At 47.0% G+C, this 20,802-nt stretch overlaps 1 protein-coding gene across 3 annotated transcripts in view; it reads right to left on the bottom strand.

Moving 5' to 3' along the window:
- Rnf157 (ring finger protein 157) overlaps nt 1-19,870 on the bottom strand; it is a 92,532-nt gene extending 72,662 nt beyond the window's left edge. For 2 of the 3 annotated variants that reach the window (XM_045158441.1, XM_045158442.1), the window contains exon 1: nt 19,583-19,870. In XM_045158441.1, the coding sequence (XP_045014376.1) occupies nt 19,583-19,670 (88 nt within the window). In that variant the 5' untranslated portion in view covers nt 19,671-19,870. The remainder of the gene's footprint in view (nt 1-19,582) is intronic. The other variant, XM_045158440.1, reaches the window with a different exon arrangement.
- Between the last annotated feature and the right edge of the window lie 932 nt (nt 19,871-20,802).

The following is a 20,802-nucleotide window of genomic DNA, read 5'->3' as shown; positions in this document are numbered from 1 at the left end:
GGAACTGAGCTGATAACCTCCTCTATGTAGACCAGCTGACAGAAAGCTGGAAGAAGCCATTCTCCATGCAGTTCAATGGGAGAAAGAGAAAACACCAGTGAAGATACTCAACAGTGGACACTGCGAGCCTTATAATTGGCCAGCCAGGCCAAATGAGGCAACAGGTGCAATAGTGGCAAGTCCGTCATGGGGGAAACCAGCTGCCCTCCAATTGGACTGGAGGCCCGCTCCATGGGGGGAATACATTCCTGATACTGAAAACTTAAACAGGGGTAGTCATGAGCCCTAGGGGTGTAACGTCTGCTGATGTCTGGAAAAATGTATATACTATGCTTATCAAGCTGCCCAGTAAGCACTTCTCTTAATATTTATACCCTTATATTAACGCTACTCTCATTTTGGGTAGAGAATCTTCTCTTTTCAGATGGCAGTGACCTTGGGATGACTCAGAAGGTATCACAGTGCTGGAAAGAAGTGACTGGAGTACTGAGTAACATCTCAATCGCACCTTCCAAGGCTCAGGGTCTAATGCGGAAGAGGTGGTGGAAAGAATGTAAGAGCCAAAGGAAGGGTAGGACTCCTTACAATGTGCTCCCTCCAGACATAAAATGGCCTGAATAGCCAGGACCTCACCGTGCCTGACACTACCTACACAAGACCATCATAAGAGGAGGAAAAGATCATGACCTCAAAATAAAAGAGAGACTGATTGAGATGGGGAGGGGATATGATGGAGAACGGAATTTCAAAGGGGAGAGTGGGGGGAGAGGGAGGGTATTACCATGGGATATTTTTTATAATCATGGGAAATGTTAATAAAAATTAAGAAAAAAAACAGAAAGAGGAGACGCTGAAGTAGGAAAAAAAAAAGAAAGAAAGAAAAACAAATCCACAAAACCACCTTGCCAACCAGACTTGACACCCACCTCATCCTGAGTAACCGGACTGCCACCAACTAGCCTTGCCTGTGTGCTTCGGTCCTCCCAGGCTTTCAAGTTAGTTTTGATATTTTCACTTATATTTCTTTTTTTTTTTTTTTCCTTTTGTTTTTCAAGACAGGGTCTCACATTGCCCAAGCTGGTCTCAAACCAACTATGTAGCAGAGAATGACCTTGAACTTCTGGTCCTTCTGCCTCCCCCTCCCAAGTGATGGGACTACAAGCATTTGCCACCATGCCTGGCTCTCGCTGCTCCTTGCGTTGGTAGGTCTAAAGGCACAGCACACTACCCACTGTTCCTCAGATCAACACTGTCCAATACACACACACACACACACACACATGTGACACAAATACAAGTTACATTTTTTTTTCTTGCAGAGATAGGAATAGAACCCAGCACCACACACACCCTAAACACACTCTCTACTATGGAATTAGGTTGTCGGTCCCTCACATGTAAATTAAACTGTTTAATAGCCCATTAAAAAAAAAAAAAAGGTAGGGCTGGAAAGATGACTCAGTGGTTAAGGTGCTTGCTTGCAAAGCATAGCATACTGGTTTTGTTCCCCAGTGCCCATGCAAAGCCAGATGCACAGCCAGGAGTGGTAGGGCACACTTTTAATCCCAGCACTCGGGAGACAGAGGTAGGAGGATCACCATGAGTTCGAGGACACCCTGAGACTCCATAGTGAATTCCAGGTCAGTCTGGGCTAGAGTTAGACCCTACCTAGAAAAACCAAAAAAAAAAAAAAAAAAAAGCCAGATGCATGAGGTCGCTCTCTCTCTCTCCTCCTCTCTCTCCTCTTTCTCTTTGCAAATAAATAAAAGTAAAGGGGACCAGGCATGGTGATGTACATGTTTAATTAATTTCATTATATTTTATTTGCCTCATATCCAAAATATTATATTTTAAATATACCTAAAATAAACATTATTAAAGGGCTATTCACTTTTTTTCCCCCTCCAAGTTAGAGTCTCAGTTTAACCCAACCTGACCTGGAACTCATTCTGTAGCCCCAGGCTGGCTTCAAACTCATGGTCATACTCCTACCTCAGCCTCCTGAGTACTGGGATTAAAGGTGTCCAGAGATTGTTTACTTTAAAAAGAATTATTTATTTGTGATAGCGAGAAAGGCAGAGAGAATGAGGGACCTCACTGCTCTCAGCGCTCCATGGTCTTCTGAGGCTCCCTCCATTCAGTACTACATGGGTTACTCCTTGCAGCCCACGAAGACGCTACCATGGTCTCTTTATTTTACAGAAGAGGAAACTAGCGCATGGGGAGGGAAAGCAACTGTCCATCACACAGGAAGCAGTAGCAAGGGGCCCGGCCCAGCCCAGCTATCTACTCCGGACCTCGGAGGTGCTTATCAACACTGCATTTGTTCCCACCGCATCACGCGATTGAAGGAGAGTGGCTCTGCCTGTGCACACACTCTGCTCTTTCCATTGAAGTTGCTCTTCTTATCCCATTTGTTTTACATGTGGGATGTGTGGGTGAGGACTGTGTTGAATAAAGCTTTAATCTTTTCCCCCAAAGAGAGTATTTTATTTAAACCATGGGTTGTATATTCCATTTCCCCTGATAGTTGGAAATATTGTTCTTCTCATGCTATATATGCCTAGATATGGATTCTTTTCTTTTCTGAGCCAGAACAACACAGTGGTAACAACTCCAGCCTCCTCAATGGACCCACACCACCTGGCACTCTGCAGTTCTCAGTCCCGACCCTGGCCCTTTGCTCCCTCGACCCTTCTCTGTTATTGATGCACCAATAGCTTATACCTTTTTGGTTCTAGCCATACTTTCTTCTAGTCAAGGAGACATTCATTTTTTTTTTCTCTCTCCATTTCAAAGTTAAATGTACCTGAGCACTCTTTCCAACTGCTCCTACTTCCTCTGAGACCTTATCAACAACCATCCTCTATTTTCCTTACATTTTATTTCTCAAAAATCAGAATATTTATTGCATGAGTAATCATTTGAAATTCCCAAGAACTACGTGGGTAACAACAGCTGCTCTCTTTCATCCCTTTTTTTTTTTTTTTTTTTTTGTTTGTTTGCTTTGAGACAGAGTCTTCATGTAGCCCAGGCCTCACCATGTAGTCAAGGATGACACTGAATTTCTGATGCTCCTGACTCCCAGCCTCCCAAATGCTGAGATTATAAGCATGCACCACCATGCCTGGCCCATTGTTTTCCCTTTTAAAATATTTTTTTATTTACTGGGCTGGACAGATGGCTCAGCGGTCAAGGTACTAGCCTGCAAAGCCCAATGACCCCAGTTCAATTCCCCATTTCCCACATAAAGCCAGATGCACAAGGTGGTCCATGTGTCTAAAGTTCATTTGAAGTGGCTAGAAGCCCTGGTGTGCCCATTCACTCTCTCTTTCTGTGTCTCTTTCTTGATCTGTCTCTCTACTTGCAAATAAATATATAAAAATATTTAAGTCTTTTACTTACTTACAAAAGAGGGAGAGAGAGACAGCGCACACATGGGCACAACAAGAACTCCTGCCACTGCAAACAAACTCTAGACATATGCACCACTTCGTGCATCTGGCTTTACATGGGTAATAAAGACTTAAATCCAGGGCTGGAGAGATGATTTAGACGTTAAGTGCTTGCCTGTGAAGCCTAAGGACCCCAGTTCAAGGCTGGATTCCCCAGGACCCACGTTAGCCAGATGGACAAGGGAGCACATGCGTCTGGAGTTCGTTTGCAGTGGCTGGAGGCCCTGGCGCACCCATTTTCTCTTCCTCTCTATCTGCTTCTTCCTCTCTCTCTCTCTGCCTCTTTCTCTCTCTGTCTGTTGCTGTCAAATAAATAAATAAATAAAAATAAACAAACAAAAGAATGAAATCCAATCCAGGAGTGGTGGTGCACAACTTTAATCCCAGCACTTGAGAGGTAGGAGGATCACTGTGAGTTCGAGGACACCCTGAGACTACATAGTGAATTCCAGGTCAGCCTGAGCCAGAGTGAGACCCTACCTGAAAAAAAAACAAACAAAACAAAACAAAAAAGAATTAAACCCAGGCCAACAGTCTTTGCAAGTGAGAACCATTAACCACTGAGCCAGCTCTCCAGCCCTTTCTTCCTTCTTTGGGGTGTGTGTGTGTGTGTGTGTGTGTGTGTGTGTGTGTGTGTGTGGTGCAGGCTGTGTGTGTTTGCATATGTGTAGGTAGATGCATTCACATGTATGTGAAAATCAGAGAAGGATACCAGATGCCCTTCTCTATCACCATTCTTCTTTTCTTTTTCTTTTTTTCGGTAGGATCTCACTCTAGCTTAGGTTGAGCTGGCGCTCATTCTGGAGTCCCAGACTGGCCTCAAACTCACAGAGATCCTCCTACCTGTGCCTCCCAAGTACTGGGATTAAAAGAATAAACTACCATGCCTGGCTTATTTTCTTTTCCTTAAAAGAAATTATTATCTGGGTGTGGTGGCGTACGCCTTTAATCCCAGCACTCGGGAGGCAGAGGTAGGAGCATTGCCGTGAGTTTGAAGCCACCCTGAGACTCCATAGTGAATTCCAGGTCAGCTGGGGCCAGAATGAGACCCTACCTCAAAAAAACAAAACAAGCCGGGCGTGGTGGCGCACGCCTTTAATCCCAGCACTCGGGAGGCAGAGGTAGGAGGATCACCATGAGTTCGAGGCCACCCTGAGACAACATAGTGAATTCCAGGTCAGCCTGGGCTACAGTGAGACCCTACCTCGAAAAACCAAAAAAAAAAAAAAAAAAAAGTATTTATTTGCAAGCATAGAGAGATGAGGACAAGAGAGACAGAAAGAATGGGCATACCAGGGCATCCAGCCACTGCAAATAAACTCCAGATTCATGTGCCTCTTTGTGCACCTGGCTTTACACGGGGTGGTGGTTTGATTCAGGTGTTCCTCATTAATTTAGGTATGCTAAATGTTAGGTTCCCAGCTGATGGAGATTTGGGGATTAATACCTCTTGGAGGGGGTGTAGTTTTAGGGGCGGGATTATGGGTGTTATAGCCAGTCTCCCCTTGCCAGTGTTTGGTACATTCTCCTGTTGCTATTGTCCACCTTATGTTGGCCAGGGGGTGATATCTACTCTCTGCTCATGCCATCGTTTTCCCATGCCATCGTGGAGCTTCCCCTCAAGCCTGAAAGCCAAAATAAATCTCTTTTTCCCAGAAGCTGTTCTTGGTTGGGTGATTTCTACCAGCAATGTGAACCTGATTACAATAGTAAAGTGGTACTGAAGAGTGGGATTGCTGCTAGACACCTGTGTGGCTTTGGCCTTTTGGAGCTAATTTTCAAGAGGAATGTGGAAGGATTCTCTTGGCCTAAGAGATGCCTTGCAGTGCTGTAAGTACAGCTTGATGGACTATTCTGGTTAGAATTGAAAGCCCTGAATGCAGTAAGAACTATGGACTATGAGGTTTGGCTTATGAGGGTGAGAAAGAAGCTTGCTGTTATGGCCATGTCCTGAGAAGTTGTGCAGGGTTGCTTTGCGTAGAAATGAACTAGTGTAAGAAGAGGGATATGGCACGGCGGGGGGGGGCGGGGGGGGAAGAAAAAAAAAAACCTTTGGGTGAACTGCTGCCCATTCAGCTGCAATTGAGAGATCACAGCCTTTGAGATTGGGCCAGCTGACCTGCACTGGGACAAAAGGAAGAATGTAGACTCTTTTGAAGGGGCCTGAGTGCTCAAGGAGTGTCCTGTTCTTCAAAGCCTGCTTTATTCCCCCATGGATTAACAAATTGGCACCCTACCTGGTGTTGTGGAGTATAAGAAATGCAGGAAAGAGAGGGTCACTAAGTGTGCAACACAATCTTGTGTTTTGGAAATGGCCATGGACAGTGTGAAGCGGGTTTGCTAGATGCCTGCATGGAGACTCCATGGGGCCATGAGGATGAACCGTGGCTTGCAGTGGAGACCTAGTGGAGATGCCAGGACCATGAGATGGCTGCTAAGGAAAGCTGCTGGTCCAGGACTGTGAGCAGCCTAGCTGGAGGGGTGAAATTGGAATGCCAGAGACTTGCTGGTTAGAATTATCGGACTTGGAGATTTGTCACTGGCTGCAGTTGTTGGACTTGAAGCTACAGAGTTTGATGTTTGCCCTGGTTATTTTAAATCTTGTATTGGTTGAATATTTCTTTGAAATGCCCAATACCATCTTTTGTAGTGTGAATGTTTATTCTGTGCCATTATGCATAGTTTTGGGGGGGATTTTTTTGGTATTATGGCTCAGTTAAAAGATCTTGGATTATGGGGCTGTTTGAACATCATTAGGTTTGATAAAAACTATGACGACTTTTTTTTTGACGACTTTTAAAGATGGGCTGAATGCATTGTATTTTACATCACGTATGGATATCAGTTTATGAGGGCCAGGGGCAGAATGTGGTGATTTGATTCAGGTGTCCCCCAATAAACTGAGGTGTTCTGAATGCTAGGTTCCCAGCTGATGGAGATTTGGGAATTAACGCCTCCTGGAGGGAGTATATTGTTGAGGGTGGGCTTATGGGTGTTACAGCCAGTGCCCCTTGCCAGTGTTTGGCAATTCTCCTGTTGCTTTTGTCCACCTGATGTTGGCTGGGGAATGATGTCTACCCTCTGCTCATGCCATCATTTTCCCCTGCCATTGTGGAGCTTCCCCTTGAGCTTGTAAACCAAAATAAACCCCTTTTTCCCACAAGCTGCTCTTGGTTGGGTGATTTCTACCAGCAACGTGAACCTGACTGCAACCCATGAATACTGGGGAACTGAACTCAGTTGTTAAGCTTTGCAGACAAGCACTTTAGCCATGGAGCCTCTCTCCGGCCCCACACCCTTAACCCTTAATTTCTTTTCCTTCATTTGAATTAATTCAACAAACATCTTCTGGTCTCCCAACTTTAATAACAAATATGAAGAGGTTCCATCTGCCAGGGCTTAATATCCACCCACATGCCCGTTCATCCTGTGTGTGTTCCCACCCAGTACCCAGTAAATCCTCAAGTCTTTGTGGTAGGGCCTACCCCGCACTGAAACACTAAGCCAACAGTCTTTCCTCACACTTCGTCCATCTCTGGAACACAGCCGAAGTCAGCTTCATATTTAAGGATGCCTCCCTCAGCCTCCAACGCCCGCCCAGCTCTGCATCTCCACCTATCGCTCCACTTTCGTGTAAACACAGTGGACTCCGACAGCTCAGTCCCCTCCTCTGCTTTCAAATCCTCTCTCCCTCTCTTCCTCAAAGAACCAAAACAAAGGCTTTAATTGAAAACAGAGCTAGATTTTATGTGGTGCTGCTGTCCACCAGCCTTGTGACCCAGGACCTCTTTTGCTTTGCTTCATTTATAAACGCACATGAGTCTTAAAATCTTTTAAAGGATTGCTGTGGAGGTCCGTTAAGGTCACACGTCTCCCAGGCGCGGTGGTGCACGCCTTTAATCCCAGCACTCGGGAGGCAGGGGTAGGAGGATCACTGTGAATTCAAGTCTATCCCGAGACTACACAGTGAATTCCAGGCCAGCCTTGGCTAGAGCAAGACTCTATCTCAAAACAAAACAAAACAAAAGATCCCATGTCCATGTCCATGTCCAGGGCTGGGGAAATGGCTCAGTGGCTAAAGACACCTGCTTGCAAAGTTGGACAGCCGTGACTGGGGGCCCAATTCCCCAGTACCCATGTAAAGTCAGATGAACAAAGCGGCCCATGCATCCGAGGTTCATCTGCAGGAGGCCTTGGGGCAACCATTTTCTCTCCTGCTTTCTGCCTCTCAAAACAATGTTGTTGTTGTTGTTTGAGGTATGGCCTCACATTAGCCCAGACTGACCTGAAATTCACTATGTAGTCTCAGGCTTACCTTGAACTCACAGGAATTCTCCTACCTCTCTTCCCAAGTGCTGGGATTAAAGGTGTGTACTACCACACCCAGCTCACACAATTTTTCTAAAAATACATGTGCTACAGCCATATTTTGCATTGTCTGTCTCTCATAAATTAATTACTTAATTATTTTTTTAAATGTGCCACTGTCAGGTGCGGTGACCCAGGCCTAAAGTCCCAGCACTGAAGAGGGCAGAGGCAAATGATCATAAGTTCAAGGTCATCTTCTACTTAAAACCAGTTCAAAGCCAACCTAGGCTACATGAGACCCTGTGTCAAAATAAATAAAAGCAAACAAAAAAGAGGTAAGGTCTTTCTCTCTGTCTCTAATAAATTAAATTTTTTAAAAATTTAGGGGCTACAAGTGAGGTCAGGGGAAGAGATTGAGTAAAGAAATGGTGGAGGGAGGGATAATCAAAATCTAAGGAGGATATAAATAAGTTAAATGTAAACCTACTTTTTTGGACAATGAAACACTCAGGAGCCATAGATTGTTGCTAGAAAATTTTCAGAGCCAGGGATGGGACACCTCCAGTGAGTTGTTGGCCAGAGAGGTCCCTGATGCCCCCAAAACATTATAGGCTATGGTCGAGTCCTTGGTTTCCCACTAGGAATAGATGTTAAGACCCTATTGCTGAATACTCCACATACTTGGGCTGCAAGGCCACGGAGAAATCCTGCTGGAACTGAGCTGATAACCTCCTCCATGTAGACTAGCTGACAGAAAGCTGGAAGAAGCCATTCTGCATGCAGTTCAATGGGAGAAAGAGAAAACACCAGTGAAGATACTCAACAGTGGACATTGCAAGCCTTATATTTGGCCAGCCAGGCCAAATGAGCTAATGGGTGCAATAGTGGCAGGTCTGTCATGGTGGAAACCAACTGCCCTCTAATTGGACTCAAGGCCTGCTCCATGGGAGGGAATAAATCCCTGATTCTGAAGACTTAAAACAGGGGTAGTCATGAGCCCTATAGGTGTAACATCTGCTGGTATCTGGCTAAATGTATATACTATGCTTATCAAGCTGCCCAGTAAGCACTTCTCTTAATGTTCATACCCTTATATTCTGCTCTCACTTTGGGTACAGAATCTTCTCTTTTCAGATGGTAGCAACCTTGGGATGACTCAGAAGGCACCATGGTGCTGAGAAGAAGTAACCGGAGTGTTCAGTACATTAATATCTCTATCACACCTTCCAAGGCTCAGGGTCTATTGTGGAAGAGGTGGTGGAAAGAATGTATATAAGAGCCAAAGGAAGGGTAGGACTCCTTACAACATGCTCCCTCCAGACATAAAATGGCCTGGACATCCATGACCTCACAGTGCCTGACACTATCTACACAAGACCATCATAATTTGAGGAAAAGATGATGACATCAAAATAAAAGAGAGACTGATTGAGATGGGGAGAATGGAGTTTCAAAGGGGAAAGTGGGGGAAGGGAGGGTATTACCATGGCATATTTTTTTTTTATCATCATGGAAGTTGTTAATAAAATTTTTTTTTGAGGGCTGAAGAGATGGCTTAGCGGTTAAGCACTTGCCTGTGAAGTCTAAGGACTCTGGTTTGAGGCTCGATTCCCCAGGACCCACGTTAGCCAGATGCACAAGGGGGCAATGCATCTGGAGTTCGTTTGCAGTGGCTGGAAGCCCTGGCGCGCCCATTCTCTCTCTCTCTCTCTCTCTCTCTCTCTGCCTCTTTCTATCTCTGTCACTCTCAAGTAAATAAATAAAAATGAACAACAACAAAAAAAATTTTTTTTTTGAAGAGAAAAAAAAAGAGAGGCTGATTGAGAGGAGGAGGGGATATGATGGAGAATGGAGTTTCAAAGGGGAAAGTGGGGAGAAGGAGGGCATTACCATGGGATATTGTTTACAATCATGGAAGTTGTTAATAAAAAAAGGGGGGGGCTGGAGAGATGGTTTACCAGTTAAGGCACTTGCCTGCAAAGCCAAAGGACCCAGGAGCAGGTTCAATTCTCCAGTACCCAGATGTACAGATGAAGCCAGATGTACAAGGTGAAGCATGCAGTTTATTTGCAGTGGCTGGAGGCCCTAGCATGCCCATTCTCCTCCCTCCCTCCCTCCCTCCCTCCCTCCCTCTCTCTCTCTCTCTCTCAAATAAATAAGAAGTAAAAATATTTTTTAAAGGGCCAGAGAGATGATTTAGTGATTATGGTGTTTGCCTGCAAAGCCTAAGACCCCAGGTTTGATTTCCATATCTGGAGTTCATTTGAAGTGGCTAAGGCTGTGGTATACTCATTCTCTCTCTCCCTCCCTCCCTCCCTCCCCCCTCTAATAAGTAAATAAACTGAATTAAAAAAAATAGAAAGAGAGATAAGGAAACATGACATCAAAACAGAGAAGAATGGGGTTGTTTTTTTGTTTGTTTTTTTAAGGTAGAGCCTCAGTCTAGCCCAAGCTGACCTGGAATTCACTATCCCAGAATGGCCTCAAACTCACAGTGATCCTCCTACCTCTGCCTCCCTAGTGCCGGGACAAAAGGTGCATGCCACTGTGCCTGGCTTATGGGTTGCACTTTTTTTGTTTTGTTTTGTTTTTTGAGGTAGAGTCTCACTCTAGTCCAGGCTGACCTGGAATTCACTAAGGGTCTCAGGGTGGCCTTGAACATCATGGCGATTCTCCTACCTCTGCCTCCTGAGTACTGAGATTAAAGGCATGTGCCACCACTCCCGGCTCTTATTTTATTTTTATTTATTTATCTGACAGAGAAAGAGGGAGAATGAGAGAATGGGTGTGCCAGGGCCTCTAGCCACTGCAAATGAACTTCAGACACGTGCGACCCTTTGTGCTTCTGGCTAACGTAAGTCCTAGCGAATCGAACTTAGGTTCTTTGGCTTTGCAGGCAAATGCCTTAACTGCTAAGCCATCCCACCAGCCCTATGGGTTGCACTTTTGAGTGCTGCGGACATAGATCAGTGATAGAGCCCCTTCCCAGCCTGCTTGAGGCCCTGGTTTCAATCCTTAGCACCGTAAAACCAAAAGAGCTCATTTGGGGTCTGGTGAGGTGGCTCAGCTGTTTAAGCCACTTGCTTGTAAAGCCTCCTGGCCCAGGTTTGATTCCCCAGCACTCACATAAAGCCAAATGCCCAAATTGGCACATACATCTCATTTACAGTGGTGAGAGGCCCTGGCATGGCCATTTCCTCTCACCCTACATGCAAATAAGTAAGAGTTCAGTGGGTTGTGCTTTTGGTATCATTTCTTACAAACTTTTTACAATCCAAGTCAAATATTTTCTCCTCTTTCTTCAAAGGGTCTCATAGTTTAACTCTTACATCTAGGTCTGTAGCCCATTTTTCAAATAGCTATAAGATATAATCTATACACCACACAATTCACCTAGTTATTAGTGTATAATCCAGGCTTGGTGTAGCCCTGCTCTGGGGATATGAAAACAGAAGGCTGAGGAGTTCAATGGCATAGCAAGTTCAAGGGCAGCCTGATATCAAGTTTATAATCCAAAGGTCTGTGGTGTATTCAGAGTATGCAGCCACTCACCATTATCTGATTTCAAAACATTGTCATCACCCCAGAAGAAATCCATTAGCAGCCACTTTTCCTTTTCCCTTTGCCCCAGACCCTGGCAGTTACTAATCTATTTTCCATCTCCATAGATTTACTTCTTTTAGCATTTCATATGAATGAGATTCTAGTATATGCAGCATCTTCCCCAGGGCCATCCATGCCGAGGCAAGCAGCAACCCTCCGTTGCCAAGGACCTCCTAGTGGACGGGTTCACCACACCTCATTATAAGGGGTTCCACTGCTCAGTTGATGGACATCTGGGTCACATCTTCCTACCCGCTCTTGAGAAGAATGCTGCTACACACGCTGCAAATCTTGCGTGAACGGATCCTTTTGCCCACCCTTTTGTCCTTGGGCACACACCTAGGTGTGGAACTGCTAAGTCATAATAACCAGTTGAGAAACTCAAACTGCTTCTACTGTGGCTTCATGACTGTGCATTCCCACCAGCAGGGAATAAGTTTCAATTTCTCCATGTCCTTACCAATACTTGCCACTGTTTTTTCAGTTAATTACTAGACAACCTAGTGGGTATGAAGTGTCATCTAATCATAACTTTCTTTTTCTGGCTGGATGGAACTCTTCAACCTCAACCTAAGTGCTGGGATTACAAGCATGAACCACCATGTCCAACTTCTAATATGTATATATATAGTCTCACTCTAGCCCAGGCTGGCCTCAAACTCATGGCAATTCTCCTATCTTGGCTTCCCATATCATACCTGGCTCTAATTATAATGCACATGTTTTCATGTGTTTATCTATTGTATACCCTTTTAAAATTTTTTTTGTTTTTTTTTATGTTTATTTATTTATTTGAAAGTAACAGAGAGAGAGGCAGAGAGAGAGAGAAAGAGAGAATGGACATACCAGGGCTTCCAGCCACTGCAAACAAACTCCAGACGCGTGTGCCCCCTTGTGCATCTGGCTAACGTGGGTCCTGAGGAATCAAGCCTCGAACCGGAGTCCTTAGGCTTCACAGGCAAGCACTTAACTGCTAAGCCATCTCTCCAGCCCTTGTATACCCTTTTTGTGAGAAATGTCTACAAAGTCCTTTGCCCTTTTCTTTTCTTTTTTATTTATTTATTTATTTATTTATTTATTTATTTGAGAGCGACAGACACAGAGAGAAAGACAGATAGAGGGAGAGAGAGAGAGAGAATGGGCACGCCAGGGCTTCTAGCCTCTGCAAACGAACTCCAGAGGTGTGCGCCCCCTTGTGCATCTGGCTAACGTGGGACCTGGGGAACCGAGCCTCGAACCGGGGTCCTTAGGCTTCACAGGCAAGCGCTTAACTGCTAAGCCATCTCTCCAGCCCGCCCTTTTCTTTTTTAAAAAATATATTTTTTTATTTATTTGAGAGAGAAAGAAAAATGAACATGCCAGAAACTCCAGCCACTACAAATGAAATTGAGACACATTTGCCACTTTGTGCATCTGGCTTTATGTGGGTGGGTACTGGAGAACTGAACATAGGTCCTTTGGCTTCGCAAGTAAGCACCTTAACAGCTAAGTCATCTCTTTTCTCTTTACTTTTGTTTTATTATTAATTATTGTGTCTCTTTCCACAGACTGTTTTGTTATAATCAGTAATCCTAGTACTTCCCATGTAGAGCAAGAGGACCAGGAGTTCAAGGCCAGTCTCAAGACTTAGTCTAAAATAAAAAAGCCAACCAATATACCCAGGCATGGTGGCACGCACCTTTAATCCCAGTACTTGGGAGGCAGAGGTAGAAGGATTGCCACGAGTTTGAGGCCACCCTGAGACTACATAGTGAATTCCAGGTCAGTATGAGCCAGGGTGAGACCCTACCTTGGAAAACAAAAACAAGAATAAGTTAAAACAGAGCCATGCACAGCAGTGCACCTGCAATCCTAGCTATTAGAGAGCCTAAGGCAGGAGGAACATGAGTTCTAGGTAACATAGAGAGACCCTGGCTCAAAAAAAGCAAAAAAAAGCAAAAGGACACTGAGGAGGGAGATTGCCTAGTGGTTAAAGGAGCTAGCTTGTGAAGCCTGCCAGGGGTTTGATTCCCTAGCTGTCGCATAAAGCCTGATATACAAAGTAGCATATGCATGTGGAGTTCTTTTGCAGTGGCAGGAAGCCTGGGTGTGCCCCATTCTCTCTCTCTCTCTGTCTGTCTCTGCTTGCAAATAAATTCATAAAAATATATATTTTTTACAAAAAGGAAGCTGGGTGTGGTGGTGCCTGCCTTTAATCCCAGCACTCAGGAAGCAGAGGTAGGAGGCCACCTGAGAATAGAGTGAATTCCAGGTCAGCCTGGGCTCGCGTGAGACCCTATCTCCAAAGACAAAAATTAATAAGTAATACAAGTAAATAGATAGGGAGCTGGGCAGATGGCTCAGCAGTTATAGGCATTTTCTTGCAATCCCCAGCACCCACATAAAGCTGCACACAACGTGGGAAAGTGGAGCATGCATCTGTGATCCCAACACCTATGACAGTGGGAGGCAGGGCCAGGAGAATCAGAAGCTAGTGGGCCGGCTAGTGAGATGCTCACTTGCAGTTTGTTTGTCGTGGCAAGAAACCCTGTCTCAACGGAAGTGGAGCACAGAAACCCCTAAGTTATTTCTGACCTACATCTGTACACCATGGCACAAGAGCCTATAGACACACAAATGAATAAATACATAAATTTAAAAATAGATTAAAAATGGAGGCCGGGCATGGTGGCGCACGCCTTTAATCCCAGCACTCGGGAGGCAGAGGTAGGAGGATTGCCGTGAGTTCGAGGCCACCCTGAAACTCCATAGTGAATTCCAGGTCAGCCTGGGCTAGAGTGAGACCCTACCTCAAAAAAAAAAAAAAAAAAAATGGAGGCTGGGGAGATGGCTCAGTGGTTAAAGGCACTTGCTAGCAAAGCCTGATGGCCTGGGTTCAATTGCCCAGGACCCGTGTAAAGCCAGATGCATGTAGCGGCACATGAATCTGGAGTTAATATGCAGCAAGAAGTCCTGGCACACCCATACTCTCTGTCTCTCTCTCTCTATCTCAAATAAATAACAGATATTTTTAAAATAGATGAGACAGAGTTATAGCCAGGCGTGGTGGCACATGCCTTTAATCCCAGCACTCAGGAGACAAGAGGTAAGAGGATCACCATGAGTTTGAGGTCATCGTGAGGATACATAGGGAATTCCAGTTCAGTCTAGGCTAGAGTGAGACCCCTCAAAAAAAAAAAAAAAAAAAAAAAAAAGACTTCTAGAGTAGGAAGCATTATTTTAGACTGTAAGTACTGAGTGTGTTAGTAGGGAAAGTGTTATACTTAGACATAGTGGCTTAAACCCAGTATTCCAGAGGCTGAGGCAAAAGGATTGATTGTCTCAAGCTTGAGGCTTGCCCGTGATATGCAGCGAGTTCCAGGCTGGCCTGAGCTAGAGTGGAAGGGTTTGTCTCAGTGAAAATTGTCTTTTAAAAAGTTTTAGTTTGGTCCACTAACGGCCCTTTTATTACCATCATCCAAGATTTGCATCTGTGCTAATAGCTTTTGCAAAACAGCCTTCCAGAAATCTACCTTTGTTGATTCCCACATGTGAAGGAAGGGAAAATGGTCTCCAAACTGCAGGCTCAGCAAAGCATGCTCCATATCCTGATCAATAAAAGCCAAGTGATGTAAGAGAAAAAGAAGTGCATAAATGAGACGTTTTTATCACACACCTGCCTACCAAAGCTCGAGACCACTGAGAAAGAAATTGCAAGAATGATTGTAAGAGCCCAGGGAAGGGGAGGACTACTTATAATACTATCTTTGCATCTACGAAGTGGCTTAGATGTTCATGACCTCACAGTGTCTGATGCTGCCAACACAAGACCTACATAATAGAAGGGAGAAAAAAATTGATGACATCGAGATAGAGGGGAGACTAGTTTGAAGGAAGAAGGGATTCCATGAAGGGAGGATTGAGAAGGGGAAAGGGAGACTGCTGGGAGGGGATTATGGTCATGGTATATCGTCTCTGTTTATGGAAGATATCAACAGAAGTTTTTAAAATGTCAAAAAAAAAAAAAAAAGTGCAGCCGGACATGGTGGTGCCACCTTTAATCCCAGCACTGGAGAAGCAGAGGTGGGAGGATCTCTCTGTGAGTTTGAGGCTGCCCTGAGACTACAGAGTGAATTCCAGGTCAGCCTGAGCTAGTGTGAGACCCTACCTTGAAAAGAAAAAAAAAAAACAAGAAATTCAGAATTCACTATGTAGTTTCAGTGTGGCCTGGAGCTAATAGCAATCTCCTACCTTTGCCTCTTGAGTACTGGGATTAAAGGCCTGTATTTTTTGCTTTTTAAATTTTTGGGGGGGTGCTGAAGAGATGGCTTAGAGGTTAAGCGCTTGCCTGTGAAGCCTAAGGACCCCAGTTTGAGACTCCATTCCCCAGGACCCATGTAAGCCAGATGCACAAGGTGGCACATGCATCTGGAGTTTATTTGCAGTGGCTAGAGGCCCTGGCATGCCCATTCATTCTCTCTCTCTCTCTCTCCCCATTGCTCTCAAATAAATAAATAAAAATAAACAAATTTTTTTTTTTTTGAGAGAGAGAGAGAGAGAAAGAATTGGCCCAACAGGACCTCCCTTACTGCACTCAAACTCCAGACACTTGTGCCACCTAGTGGGCATGTGTGACCTTGTGCTTGCCTCACCTTTGTGTGTCTGGCTAACATGGGATGTGGAGAGTTGAATGTGGGTCCTTAGGCCTCCCAGGCAAGCCATCTCTCCAGCCCATTTTATTTTATTTACTTGGCGGTGGGGGAGAATGGACCTGGTATGGTAGTGCATGCTTTAATCCCAGTACTCAGGAGGCAGAGGTAGGAGGATCACCATGAGTTTGAGGTCACCATGAGAGTACATAGTGAATTCCAGGTCAGCCTGGGCTAGAGTGAAACTCTACCTTGGAAAGCCAAAAAGGAAAAAGAGAGAGAGAGAGAATGGGCATGTCAAGGCCTTTAAGCCACCGCAACTGAACTCCAGACACATGTACTACCTTCTGTATCTAGCTTACATGGGTCCTGGAAAAATCGAACCTGGGTCTTTTGGCTTTGCAGGCAAGTGCCTTAATTGCTAACCTATCTCTCCAGCTCTATTTTTGCTTTAAAAAAAAAAAAATGAGGGGCTAAGGACTCATGTTTGACTCTCCAGGTCCCACATAAGCCAGACACACAAAGGGACACAAGTGTGCAAGGCTGAACATGTGCACAAGGGGGAGTGCACATCTAGAGTTCAATTTCAGTGGCTGGAGGCCCTGGCATGCCAATTCTCTCTCTTTCTTTCTCTTGCGTACAAAAAGACCAGTCTGTTGGACTTGCATCAAAACAAAAATAAAACGTGGGGCTGGAGAGATGGCTCATTGGTTAACATGCTTGCTTGCAAAGTCTAACAAGCTAGGTTTGATTCCCCCAGTACCCACATAAAGCCAGATGAACAAAGTGGCACATGCATCTGGAGTTCGTTTGCAGCTGCTGGAGGCCCTGTTGTGCCCATTCTCTCTATCTGTCTCCTCTCTCTCTGCTTGCAAATAAAGTAAAGTAAAATGTCAGGGCTGGAGAGATGGCTCAGAGGGTAAAGGTGCTTGCTTGTAAAGCCTGCTGCCCCAGGTTCCATTCCCCGGGACCCACATAAACCCAGATGTACAAAATGGCACATACATCTGGAGTTGTTTGCAATAACAAGAGGCCCTGGTGTACTTATTCTCTTTCCTTCCCTTCTTCCCTCCTTCTCCCCCCTCCACTTCCTTCCTTCTCTCAAATAAGTACAATAAAATATTTAAATAAATAAAATGCAAGTCAGGCATAGTTGGCTCAAGTTCTTGGGAAGGAGAGGTAAGAGAAAGGGTCAGGAGTTCGTGGCCAGCCTTGGCTACATAGTGAGCTTCGGGTAGCCTGGTCAAATGAGACCCTGTTTCAAATAAAAAATAAAAATAAAAAAGCTAGGCATGATGGCGCACGCCTTTCATCTCAGCACACAGGAGGCAGACGTAGGAGAACTGACATGAATTGGAGGCCACCCTGAGACTACACAGTGAATTTCAAGTCAGCCTTGGCTAGAGTGAGACCCTACCTCAAAAAAAAAAAAAAAAAAAAATTAAAAAGGTGGGCATGGTGGTGCACGCCTTTAATCCCAGCACTTGGGAGGCAGAGGTTAAGAGGATGGTTGTGAGTTTGAGGCCACCCTGAGACTACATAGAGAATTCCAGGTCGGCCTGGGCTAGAGTGAGATGCTACCTTGAAAAGAAAGAAAAACAGAAATAGAAAAAAAGAAAAGAGGGCTGAGGAGATAGCTCAGCAGTTAAGGAGCTTGCCTGAAAAGTCTAACAACCTGGGCTGGAGAGATGGCTTAGTGGTTAAGGCATTTGGCTGCAAAGCCAAAGGGTCCTGGTTCGATTCCCCAAGACCCACATAAGCCAGATGCACAAGGGGGCACATGTGTCTGGAGTTTGTTTGCAGTGGCTGGAGGCCCTGGCATGCCCATTCTCTCTCGGGGAAAAAAAAAAAAAAAAAGTCTAACAACCTACGTTCAATTCCCCAGTACTCACGTAAAGCCAGATGCACAAAATGGTGCATGCATCTGGAGTGGCTGGAGGCCCTGGTTCTCTCTGTCAGTCTCTCTTCTCTCTCTGTCTCTCTCTCTCCCCCTCTCTGCTTGCAAATAAACAAATTTTAAAAAATTAAAGCCGGGCGTGGTGGCGCATGTCTTTCATCCCAGCACTCAGGAAGCAGAGGTAGAAGGATCACTGTGAGTTTCAATGCCACTCTGAGACTACATAGGTCAGCCTAGACCACAGTGAGACCCTACCTTAAACGACCTCAAAAAATTTTTTTTAAAGAGAGAGAAGAAATAAAGGAAAAAAATAAAAGCAAAGTAAAACAAAAACAAAAGTACGCCTTCCTTCTTGTTGTTTTATTTGTTTTGGAGACAGATGGTCACTAAACTTGTGATCCTCCTGCCTCAGCCTCCAGGGATTCCACAGGAGTCATCACACGCATGCCTTCCTGAGCACAGTGCTAAGAAGGCACACACGCATTTTGTTTTTTAACAGACAAAAATGTCCATAGTCATAATTAGTGAGAGCTTTGGTACAATACTAAAGACCCAAAGCTTTATCGTGACCTTTCTGAAGCGGTTCTTACTCATCCCTACAAGGGCTCATCCTCTGGCACCGAAGCTCTGGCAGACACTCAGCCGGGAAGCAGCTTCATTGTCTCGTCCCAGCTTCCACCTGGCAGAAACTAGATGCACTGCTGAGAAACCAGCTCCACTCATTAGCATGTCTTTATTCCACCAAAAGGAGAATGGGACCTGCTCCAAGGCTGACACCTCACTCTGTGATCACCAAATTTGCCACCACGTTCCGGAAGCCAGAGAGAAAGTACACGTGGATCCCAGGAGTCATGAGAATAGCAAATTAAAACATAATCGTAAAGGCCAGATATAACCGGGTATGTGCCAACAGCTCAGATCTGCCGGCCTTACTCAACGGGGGCTACCTTGCCATTCTCCCTCCTCTGTGTCACAACGCCCGCGCTGCCAAGGCTCGAGGTATTTTACCTTTTTAAGTGAAGCTATGCTTCTGAAAGCAAACCTTGCAATACTTCGCCTCTGTCCCAAGCCACCCCGGTGCCTGAAAACTAGACTTGCCGCTAGCTACTCTGGCAAGGGAGAATCCAAGGGGCTCTGATCGATTCCCAAACACTTCGGCGGTGACACTCTTGGTGTTCCTCCTGGCATCCTCTGGGCAAGGTACGGACTGACACTGACACGGCAAGGCAAGTTCGCATCCCTCCCTCGCTTCAGCAGAATAGCGAAAACACTTCCTCCAGGAACCTAGTTTTTTAACCATCCCAAGGGCCTGGATGTGGCAGCTCTGGGGACAACACTTGGCCTACAGCCGCCCGTTAGAGCATCCCTCCCAAAGCCGCAGACCCTGAGCGCGGCCGGTCACTCAGTGGCCAGCGCCCTGCAAGCCGGCCGGCGCCCGTCCCTGCCTGTCGCAGAGCAGATTACCAGCGAGGCAGCTCTGCCGTCCTCCGGTGGAGGGTGACCCCGGTGACCCCGCGGGCCCAGGCGAAGAAGGGACCCGTGCCTTCTCGTGGACCTCCCCCCCCACACACACACACACTCGCAGGCCGCTTCGGGAGGGGGGGGCGGCCTGGACCACCGGGTCCCCGGCGCCCGTCGGATGCGCGGCACCCTCCCCGCCCCGCCGCCCCCGCAGCGGCTCCCTTCCTCACCGGACTTGGGCGGGTAGCGGTACACGGAATTGGACGGGATGTCCACCTCCTCCACGCCCGCGTGCTGCCGGCTGGTCAGGGCCCCCATGGCCGCGGCCACTGCGGCGCCGGCCTCACGCCGGGGTGCGGGGCTGGGGGAGATGGTGAGTGGGGGGGGGGTCGAAGGCTACCCTCCGCGGCCGGCTCGGCTGTGACGCTGAAGCGGCTCTGACGACCCGGACTCGCCCGGTACGGTGCGCACCATCCTCTGCCTGGCCCGGCGGCGGCACCTCTGCGGAGTCCGGGGTGGAGTGGGGCGGGGGGGGATGCCGGGCAAGGCCGGGGCTGGGGCCTGGGGGGGGGGTGTAGGGAAGGGGGGCGCCGCCGCCGCCTCGGGCCGCGTGATGTCAGCGGCGGCTCGCGCGGGGCGGGGGGGGGGGCAGGGACCGCGGCAGTCTCAGCCAATAGCGTGGCGGGGGCGGGAGCGTTCGCGGCTGGGCAGCCAATAGGAGTGCAGCTGCGGTGGGAGCCGGCGGCGCGTGCCTCGCGCTGGGGCTGCTGCAGCGGGAGTCGCGCGGCTGCGGTGCGGGCCCGCGGGGCTGGAAAGGACCAGGCCCCGGCTCGCGCTGAGCTGCCCCGTGAGGATCAGCGGACCTGGTGGGCAGCATCGAGCGGTGGAAGCATGACCCACCCAGCCCCCCCGCCTCTTCCAAGCCCGTTTGTCCCGGCTCCGATTACCTCGCAGGGAGCCGCTTACCACCCCTCGGCCCGTGAGGCCTGGCCCAGAGCTGGCGCGCCTTTGTCCGCGTATCCCAAAGCGTGCGGGTCCCCCATCCTCGCTGCCTCCCGGCCTGGGGAAGCCTTCCCTGGTCTCACCGCCCCCCCCCCCCCCCCACACCCCTCAAACATCTGCTGCCGTCAAGCTCAGAGCCTTACTCACAACGGTTTGGGTGGGTTTGCAGTTCTCCTTAACCCCAAGTACTCGGCCAGCTCCATCCCCCAAGGCTCTGCAAAATTAAATAGTTAATGACTGGCTAAGAAGGTGTAGCATTCCCCTCCGTTGGTTCTCTTCAACTCCCTCCAAACTCTGTACATGCTCTTTGTGCCCCCCACCCCCGGACAGCTCATGCAGCCTTTAAGATTTAGATTTAAAGAGTTATTATTTCAAGATAAGATGTTCGCTTTCCATCTGCACCTTGGAAACCTTGCCCTGGAGATTCTGGAAGGAGTGTAGCCTGCAG

This window comes from Jaculus jaculus, chromosome 9 (genome assembly GCF_020740685.1).
Source record: "Jaculus jaculus isolate mJacJac1 chromosome 9, mJacJac1.mat.Y.cur, whole genome shotgun sequence".
NCBI classification, from domain to species: domain Eukaryota; kingdom Metazoa; phylum Chordata; class Mammalia; order Rodentia; family Dipodidae; genus Jaculus; species Jaculus jaculus.
The sequence above is the reverse complement of the archived record's forward strand: the minus strand, read 5'-3'. Positions and strand labels throughout refer to the sequence as shown.